At 36.2% G+C, this 10,755-nt stretch overlaps 1 protein-coding gene and 2 pseudogenes across 1 annotated transcript; 2 read left to right on the top strand and 1 right to left on the bottom strand.

Moving 5' to 3' along the window:
* Window positions 1–1,880: 1,880 nt before the first annotated feature.
* Window positions 1,881–2,803, top strand: LOC141599825 (pantoate--beta-alanine ligase-like; annotated as a pseudogene).
* Window positions 2,804–6,486: 3,683 nt separating this feature from the next.
* LOC141599849 (putative F-box protein At5g55150) lies at window positions 6,487–7,113 on the top strand. Its single transcript, XM_074419977.1, has one exon. It carries the CDS (start codon window positions 6,487–6,489, stop codon window positions 7,111–7,113), a length of 627 nt encoding a protein of 208 aa, XP_074276078.1.
* A 593-nt stretch (window positions 7,114–7,706) lies between these two features.
* LOC141602325 (pantoate--beta-alanine ligase-like) lies at window positions 7,707–9,238 on the bottom strand (annotated as a pseudogene).
* Between the last annotated feature and the right edge of the window lie 1,517 nt (window positions 9,239–10,755).

Consider the following 10,755-nt stretch of genomic DNA (forward strand, 5'->3'; position numbering starts at 1 on the left):
TAATTTGCTACATCCCCGAATAAATATCACACGCTATACATAAAAAAAAATTAAAAATTACATAAAATTTTATTCACATCATTTTGAACAAATATTGATTGATTTGGAACCTAACGTATTGTGAAATGATATAATTTGAGAACTTAATGTTGATTGTTGCATTATTCGAATAAATTTTATTTTAATTAATATGATATTTGAATTAGTCACAAAATAATTTATAAAACGTTGATCAGCATAATAAATTATCACTTATTAGTTTTAGTTAAAATTGTATGTATTTTATTTTAAAATATTGAAAATAAACCTAAAAAAATTAAATTTGAGAAAAAATAGTTTATTTTTATTTATAAGTAAAAATATTAAAGGTCATATATAAATTATGTTATTTTTCTTCAATTATAATAACTAAATTTTAAAACAGGCCGCGCGAAGCGCGGGATACTATCTAGTTTTATCCTTAAAATTAAGGGGTTTTCTAAGGCTTTGTTCTTTTGAACTTAAACCCTCCTAACTGAAATGAGCTAAACTGAATGGATCTGAACTGAACTGAAGTAAAGAGTTACTATTCGTGAAGAGAAAAGCTCCACCGAATCAATGAAGTCGAAATTTGAATAAAGTCGAACTTAATCGAAATGTCCAAAAAAAGGGTTTAAGGCACACATTGAGGGCTGATTTTCATCGACGGTGTTTTAGTAACTATCAACGACGTTTTCCATCCAAAAGACGATAATGCCCTTTGCACATTAACACTACTTTCTCTTTCAAAACATCTCTCTCAAATTCTAGTAAAAACCAATTAAATTTAAAAAAAAACAACATAAATTAGCATGACGGAACCCGAATTACCGGTACGTAAAAAAAAAAAATGTTAGAATTAACCCACATCGACTAGAAAACTTAAAAAATTTAAGAAATCGGCAAATAAATGCAATAAACACGGTTTAAAAAAAAATTGACCGAACCACGAACGAAATGTTGAATTTCAACATTTGTCCATGGTGCAAACCTTGCGTTTTAGCGTTTGCAATGGAGTGAATGTTGAATTTCAACTTTCGACCATGAACCAACCATAAAACCCTATGTTCAACCATGGAGGAAAGTTGTTCAACTTTCGACCATGGCATCAACATTGAATCCCAATTCCCAACGTTTGCACCATGGATGAAAGTTGAATTTCAACTTTCGTCCATGGTGTTTTTCCGCTTCCCCAATTCGACTTAATTCGACACAACCACAAAATCGACACAAAATTCACCCTATTTCGCCTACAACACCACAATTACAAACAATAATGAAATAAAAAATATACAAACTAATTAACAAAAAAAAACTAAACCTAATTTAAAAACTAATTCAACTAAATTGGATAAAACCTAAAACAAACAATTAATTCAATGTTGGTGGCGGCGTGGTAGTCGGCTAGGTGGTGGTGGCGGTGGAAGTTGGGTGAATTTTGGAGGATTTTGAATTAGAGAGGAAAGAGTGAGATGTGGAGGGCAGTATCGTCTTTTACACTAAAAACATTAACGACAGCTTGTGACCTCTCACAAAAAAGGAGAGGGGATAAGGTGGGGCACCCCCATGTGCTTCCCAGTCACCTCTCAATGGACATTTTGTTAGAGAAAACGGTATCCGTCACAAGCTTGTGACGGATATCGCCCGTCTTCAATAAGCTTGTGACGGATATCGCCCGTCTTCAATAAGATTTTGTGTTGTGGTAATTGGCTGATAAAACCTCAACCTAATTGACTATCCCAAATTAGCAAAATGGCACCACAATATCGCCGTCTAGATTCAAATTTGCCACCAACCCACCATATCTTCTCAAAATTAGAAAATGAATCCAATTCAAAAGAACATTAAAGTATGTCGCTCCTTTTTCTCATATTCCTTATTTTTGCATTCACCTACTCCATCCCAATCCTCCACCCATTATTTCTTCAAAGATCAAATCTTTTCCTTCAATTATTTCCTTAAATTGAAAAAAAAAATCAAAACCCAGATACCCAAATCACCATAAAGCTTAGAACTTTGTTCAACAATGGCAGCACCTCAAGAACCCTTAATAATAAGGGATAAACAAGAGATGAGAAAATGGTCAAGATCAATGAAAATCAAGGGCAAAACAATAGGTTTAGTACCAACAATGGGGTTTCTTCACAAGGGTCATATTTCTTTAATAAACGAAGCACATAAACATGCCGAATTAATTGTAGTATCAATCTATGTAAACCCAGTGCCGCTTTACAACATCCGAGGATATTTCAACATACCCATCTGATTTTAATGGTGATTTGAAGAAATTAAAGTGTGTTAATGGTGGTGTTGATGTTGTTTTCAATCCTTATAATTTGTATGATTATGGAAATGGTGGAAAAAGAGAGAAAGTTGAAGGGAATGTTGTGGTGTCATGTGTGGAGGAAAGTGGAGGTGGACATGAAACTTGGGTTAGAGTTGAGAATTTGGAGAAAGGTTTGTGTGGGAAAAGTAGGCCTTTGTTTTTTAGAGGTGTTGCTACTCGTTGTTAGTAAGTCGCTTAACATTGTGGAACCCGATGTTGCTTGTTTTTGGTAAGAAGGATTATCAACAATGGAGGATCATTTCTAGGATGGTACGTATAACGAGACTCTTTCTTTGTTTGTCCGTCTTGATCATTTGTTTGCCTATTATATTCAGTGTAAGAGCCTTAAAAGGTATTTAATCATAGGTAACCAAATGATTGAGATAGAGGGAGTATTAATTATGGCTTTCTTTTTGTTTTGCCACTTTTTTCATCAAAGTTGTTCAATACAGTCCGTGACTGACTTTTCTCTGTTAAAGTAATTGGGTCTGAGATAATGCGTGAAGATGATGGATTAGCAATGAGTTCTCGCAATGTCTATCTTTCCAAAGAGGATAGGCAAAAGGTTAACACTTAACCTTTATGTTTTTCAATATCCTTTCCTAATTCATCTCGGATTTGTCATATCTTCGCTTTTTGCATCGCAGGCTTTGTCTATTAGTAGATCTCTCTCCAAAGCAAAACACGCCGTGGAAGAAGGGATAATCAATTGCAAACAGATTGCGGAGTCGCTTATCCAGGCATTAGAGGAAGTCGGTGGAAATGTCGATTATGCGAGGTATTCTATTTTTTTCTAATATGCAATTCAAGGGTTATATTAATTTCACCGCTTTTTTTTTTTTTTTTTTTTTTTTTAATGTGAATAATTTCGGAAGCAGATTGTGGACCAACATACCCTAGAAGTAGTTGAAGAGGTCAAGAAACCGGTTGTGTTTTGTGTTGCGGCTTGGTTTGGAAAGGCGAGATTGCTTGACAACATAGAAATCAATGTGTAGAACTAGGGCTGATTTTTCCGAATTGTATCAAAATTGCCAAGAATTAAACTCATTTATCACAAGAGGTACTTCATCACTGCTTGCTCTATGCTTTTTTCATGCCCAACTTTAAGGAATCGTAAGAAAGCGTAACAAATTTATACTTTGAATAGCTTCAGATTACAATGTCAATGTCTTAAATCGCTTTCTCTCGCTTTGGTTTTCTTGCGATTGAAATGAGATGTCTTTGTTTGTCTTTTGTAGTTTGTATGTTCACATCTTACCAAAACTATACACGCTTTTAAGCATGGGATCATTTAGATTTTGCCATAAATTATTATATGGAACTTTGTTTTGATTCATTTGTTAAGATGCTCATAACATAACCAGTTTGACAAAAATTACTGCAGAAAAACAAAACAAGGAACAAGCGTAAATTCCAGAATCAGTATGTCTAAGAAGTAAGAAACATTATAAAAGAACTCAAATTTTGAATGATGATTATCTGGGCAAATAATTGGAAATAGTCTAATTAGGGGATTCTACCCATAGAGGTAACGTAGATTTGCTAAGACACGAGGGACCCTGATAAAATTCTTCGATTTTCTGATCTAAGCTTAAATCTAGACAACCATGTCGCACCTTTTTATTTTATCGGAAGTGAGATAGTTGATTTCATAGTTATCAGTGTAGTAGATACAATTAGGCTTACAAATAGGAGGAGACGCCTCCACGGAGAAGGACGAGTTATGACCAAGGAAAAGTGCCCTATTTCCCAAACTCTTCTTTTCTGTGGCCTCTCCGGTATCAACGTCTATCTCACACACTGTGAAGCAACCAAGCTCTAATGTATAGGCGTCATAATCTTCTAGCTCCCGCAAAACCAGCAAAGAACACTGTTTGATTCTACCAAGTAAGACAAGTCCGGGGATGTGCACTTTGAAACTCTAAATCTGCCACAAGCCTTGGCCTTGCCGGAGGACTTGAATTCCCCATCGCTATAATTTTGCCATGTTGCTCCACGGCATAGAATTCTCCCTTGTAAAAAGTGATGTCAAAGAATATTGAATTATGTGTGTTGAGCAGGGTCCATTCTTTATCCCCGCTTTTCCAAAAAGCCAAATCGTGATTAGCCGGAAATATCATGGCCAGCACGTAGTCCGTATTAGTTGATGGGTTTTCCGACAACACAAATTTATCATACATAAACAGGTATGATTCGCTATGCAAAGGCCACGAATACGATCTCATCGTCACGATATGGTTCGGGAATGCAGGGGGTTGAATAACTAGCTTAGTAATCGGGTTCACTAAGGTAATGTTCAAGCCTATTTGGGTGACGTAAATAAGCTAACCACGTGAAGAGTAGTACCTCCAATCACCCAGCACGTCCACGTCTTTCTCCGGTGGGAACAATAAACTCAGGCTCATGTTGTCGGGGTTGTCCTCCGGCCCACCAGGTATGGTTGATGGCGTAGGCAACTCAACTGGCAGAACCATACGGTTGTAGAGGCTGTAAAACCGACGTCTTGATGTGCACGGAGGTTCTGCAAGTAATAGCCATGGAATTTGGATTGATGACATTGATCTTTTTGATGATTTCCGGGACAATCTCAACGTTCGTGTTCCTCCCGTTTCGACTGCGGGGGTATGATAGAATAATAGTAAATATGTAATTATTTACTAAATTATTTGTTGCTATATTTAAGTTATTGTATTCCTTGTATGTAGCAATTAGTCAGCAATTAGTTCCTAATTGATAGCTTAGACTTTTGTATATATAGTCTTAACCTAATCAATAGAAAGGCAACGATTATCCTCTTTCAATATCAAATGGGAACAATATAGTGACTGGGAGGGAGTAGTAATTATTATAATTTCAGCATGGCCCACCACTATGTCAATTAACTGGGCGGGAAAACTTTGAGAGTTTCTTATTCTTTTAGTTTAGTGGGGATTTACGAAGTCGGCCTCTAAATGATCTGATGCTTAAAAACACGTGTATAGTTTCGGTCACAAATTCGCAATAAAACAAAGCAGAGGAAGTATACTGTTTAGTATTGAATAAATTGGCCTGTTAGGTGCTATGCACCCACCGGATATACCATGTCATCGTACACCCTATCCAATGAGTATTGGAATTGAATAAATTCTCCATAAAAAAGAGAACATAATCTTAATAAATTGGCAGGTTAGGTGCTATACACCGGGTGTACCATGTCATCGTACATCCTATCCAATGAGAATATTAGAAATTGAATAAATTCTCCATGAATAAGAGAACATAATCTTAAACCCATAAATAAAAACAAAGGCATCTCATTGATTAGGGTGTATGAGATTCTTGTACATCCGGTGGACCTTATTTTTCATGCAGTTATAGCTGATGGAACTATTGGAATTTGGATTTCCATTAGTCGGTTTTTATTGATTGTGAAAACGGGTCGAATAATCATGGTGACTCGAGAAAATTATTAATGAGATTTATCTTTCATTATAAAAGGGTATATTGTGAAACTTATTATTCATAAGACCCAAGTCCCAAATTTCCTAGTTATACAAAATACACCATCTTTTAGGAAATTTTTTATACACCGGGTGTACCTAAGAATTTTTCATACAACACCTACCAAAATTCATCAAATACTTGCACAATCATCTACGTACGTAATATTTCAAAATCCTAATATCCAACACCAATCATATCATATGGCTAATCGGAGTGATTTACCATTAGACATATGGAAGAAGATTGCCGAGTCAATCGAATTTCATGAAGATTTTAATGTATGTGTAGTGATTGGAAAAAAGCCATGAAAATTGCAAAAAGATCAATGTCATCAATCCAAACTCCATGGCTATTACTTGCAGAACCTCCGTGCACATCAAGACGCTCGGTTTACACCTCTACAACCGTATGGTTCTCGCCGGTTGAGCCGCCTTACGCCATCAACCATACCTGGTGGGCCGGAGGACAACCCCGACAACATGAGCCTGAGTTTATTGTTCCCACCGGAGAAAGACGTGGACGTGCTGGGTGATTGGAGGTACTACTCTTCACGTGGTTAGCTTATTTACGTCACCCAAATAGGCTTGAACATTACCTTAGTGAACCCGATTACTAAGCAAGTTATTCAACCCCCTGCCTTCCCGAACCATATCGTGACGATGAGATCGTATTCGTGGCCTTTGCATAGCGAATCATACCTGTTTATGTATGATAAATTTGTGTTGTCGGAAAACCCATCAACTAATACGGACTACGTGCTGGCCATGATATTTCCGGCTAATCACGATTTGGCTTTTTGGAAAAGCGGGGATAAAGAATGGACCCTGCTCAACACACATAATTCAATATTCTTTGACATCACTTTTTACAAGGGAGAATTCTATGCCGTGGAGCAACATGGCAAAATTATAGCGATGGGGAATTCAAGTCCTCCGGCAAGGCCAAGGCTTGTAGCAGATTTAGAGTTTCAGTGCACATCCCCAGACTTGTCTTACTTGGTAGAATCAAACGGAGTGTTGCTGCTGGTTTTGCGGGAGCTAGAAGATTATGACGCCTATACATTAGAGCTTGGTTGCTTCACAGTGTGTGAGATAGACGTTGATACCGGAGAGGCCACAGAAAAGAAGAGTTTGGGAAATAGGGCACTTTTCCTTGGTCATAACTCGTCCTTCTCCGTGGAGGCGTCTCCTCCTATTTGTAAGCCTAATTGTATCTACTACACTGATAACTATGAAATCAACTATCTCACTTCCGATAAAATAAAAAGGTGCGACATGGTTGTCTAGATTTAAGCTTAGATCAGAAAATCGAAGAATTTTATCAGGGTCCCTCGTGTCTTAGCAAATCTACGTTACCTCTATGGGTAGAATCCCCTAATTAGACTATTTCCAATTATTTGCCCAGATAATCATCATTCAAAATTTGAGTTCTTTTATAATGTTTCTTACTTCTTAGACATACAGATTCTGAATTTCTGCTTGTTCCTTGTTTTGTTTTTCTGCAGTAATTTTTGTCAAACTGGTTATGTTATGAGCATCTTAACAAATGAATCAAAACAAAGTTCCATATAATAATTTATGGCAAAATCTAAATGATCCCATGCTTAAAAGCGTGTATAGTTTTGGTAAGATGTGAACATACAAACTACAAAAGACAAACAAGACATCTCATTTCAATCGCAAGAAAACCAAAGCGAGAGAAAGGCTTAGACATTGACATTGTAATCTGAAGCTATTCAAAGTATAAATTTGTTACGCTTTCTTACGATTCCTTAAAGTTGGGCATGAAAAAAAGCATAGAGCAAAGCGAAGAAGTACCTCTTGTGATAAATGAGTTTAATTCTTGGCAATTTTGATACAATTCCGAAAAATCACCTAGTTCTACACATTGATTTCTATGTTGTCAAGCAATCTCGCCTTTCCAAACCAAGCCGCAACACAAAACACAACCGGGTTCTTGACCTCTTCAACTACTTCTAGGGTATGTTGGTCCACAATCTGCTTCCGAAATTATTCACATTACAAAAAAAAAAAAAAAAAAAAAAAGCAGACTGAAATTAATATAACCCCTTGAATTGCATATTAGAAAAAAATAGAATACCTCTGCATAATCGACATTTCCACCACTTCCTCTAATGCCTGGATAAGCGACTCCCGCAATCGGTTTGCAATTGATTATCCCTTCTTCCACGGCGTGTTTTGCTTTGGAGAGAGATCTACTAATAGACAAAGCCTGCGATGCAAAAAGCGAAGATATGACAAATCCGAGATGAATTAGGAAAGGATATTGAAAAACATAAAGGTTAAGTGTTAACCTTTTGCCTATCCTCTTTGGAAAGATAGACATTGCGAGAACTCATTGCTAATCCATCATCTTCACGCATTATCTCGGACCCAATTACTTTAACAAAAGTCCAGTCACGGACTGTATTGAACAACTTTGATGAAAAAAGTGGCAAAACAAAAAGAAAGCCATAATTAATACTCCCTCTATCTCAATCATTTGGTTACCTATGATTAAATACCTTTTAAGGCTCTTACACTTAATATAATAGGCAAACAAATGATCAAGACGGAAAAACAAAGAAAGAGTCTCGTTATACGTGCCATCCTAGAAATGATCCTCCATTGTTGATAATCCTTCTTACCAAAAACAAAGAACATCGGGTTCCACAATGTTAAACAACTTACTAACAACAAAAGAGTAACAACACCTCTAAAAAACAAAGGCCTACTTTTCCCACACAAACCTTTCTCCAAATTCTCAACTCTAACCCAAGTTTCATGTCCACCTCCACTTTCCTCCACACATGACACCACAACATTCCCTTCAACTTTCTCTCTTTTTCCACCATTTCCATAATCATACAAATTATAAGGATTGAAAACAACATCAACACCACCATTAACACACTTTAATTTCTTCAAATCACCATTAAAATCAGATGGGTATGTTGAAATATCCTCGGATGTTGTAAACGACCTGGTTTACATAGATTGATACTACAATTAATTCGGCATGTTTATGTGCTTCGTTTATTAAAGAAATATGACCCTTGTGAAGAAACCCCATTGTTGGTACTAAACCTATTGTTTTGCCCTTGATTTTCATTGATCTTGACCATTTTCTCATCTCTTGTTTATCCCTTATTATTAAGGGTTCTTGAGGTGCTGCCATTGTTGAACAAAGTTCTAAGCTTTATGGTGATTTGGGTATCTGGGTTTTGATTTTTTTTTTCAATTTAAGGAAATAATTGAAGGAAAAGATTTGATCTTTGAAGAAATAATGGGTGGAGGATTGGGATGGAGTAGGTGAATGCAAAAATAAGGAATATGAGAAAAAGGAGCGACATACTTTAATGTTCTTTTGAATTGGATTCATTTTCTAATTTTGAGAAGATATGGTGGGTTGGTGGCAGCTGAATGCAGAGACTGATATTGCGGTGCCATTTTGCTAATTTGGGATAGTCAATTAGGTTGAGGTTTTATCAGCCAATTACCACAACACAAAATCTTATTGAAGACGGGCGATATCCGTCACAAGTTTATTGAAGACGGGCGATATCCGTCACAAATTGTGACGGATACCGTTTTCTCTAACAAAATGTCCATTGAGAGGTGACTGGGAAGCACATGGGGGTGCCCCACCTTATCCCCTCTCCTTTTTTGTGAGAGGTCACAAGCTGTCGTTAATGTTTTTAGTGTAAAAGACAATACTGCCCTCCACATCTCACTCTTTCCTCTCTAATTCAAAATCCTCCAAAATTCACCCAACTTCCACCGCCACCACCACCTAGCCGACTACCACGCCGCCACCAACATTGAATTAATTGTTTGTTTTAGGTTTTATCCAATTTAGTTGAATTAGTTTTTAAATTAGGTTTAGTTTTTTTTTGTTAATTAGTTTGTATATTTTTTATTTCATTATTGTTTGTAATTGTGGTGTTGTAGGCGAAATAGGGTGAATTTTGTGTCGATTTTGTGGTTGTGTCGAATTAAGTCGAATTGGGGAAGCGGAAAAACACCATGGACGAAAGTTGAAATTCAACTTTCATCCATGGTGCAAACGTTGGGAATTGGGATTCAATGTTGATGCCATGGTCGAAAGTTGAACAACTTTCCTCCATGGTTGAACATAGGGTTTTATGGTTGGTTCATGGTCGAAAGTTGAAATTCAACATTCACTCCATTGCAAACGCTAAAACGCAAGGTTTGCACCATGGACAAATGTTGAAATTCAACATTTCGTTCGTGGTTCGGTCAATTTTTTTTTAAACCGTGTTTATTGCATTTATTTGCCGATTTCTTAAATTTTTTAAGTTTTCTAGTCGATGTGGGTTAATTCTAACATTTTTTTTTTACGTACCGGTAATTCGGGTTCCGTCATGCTAATTTATGTTGTTTTTTTTAAAATTTAATTGGTTTTTACTAGAATTTGAGAGAGATGTTTTGAAAGAGAAAGTAGTGTTAATGTGCAAAGGGCATTATCGTCTTTTGGATGGAAAACGTCGTTGATAGTTACTAAAACACCGTCGATGAAAATCAGCCCTCAATGTGTGCCTTAAACCCTTTTTTGGACATTTCGGTTAAGTTCAGCTTTATTCAGTTCAGCTTCATTCAGTTCAGTGGAGCTTTTCTCTTCACAAATAGTAACTCTTTACTTCAGTTCAGTTCAGATCCATTCAGTTTAGCTCATTTCAGTTAGGAGGGTTTAAGTTCAAAAGAACAAAGCCTTAGAAAACCCCTTAATTTTAAGGATAAAACTAGATAGTATCCCGCGCTTTTGCTTTAAAATTTAGTTATTATAATTGAAGAAAAATAACATAATTTATATATGACCTTTAATATTTTTACTTATAAATAAAAATAAACTAATTTTTCTCAAATTTAATTTGTTTAGGTTTATTTTCAATATTTTAAAATAAAAAA

This window comes from Silene latifolia, chromosome 9 (genome assembly GCF_048544455.1).
Source record: "Silene latifolia isolate original U9 population chromosome 9, ASM4854445v1, whole genome shotgun sequence".
NCBI lineage: Eukaryota > Viridiplantae > Streptophyta > Magnoliopsida > Caryophyllales > Caryophyllaceae > Silene > Silene latifolia.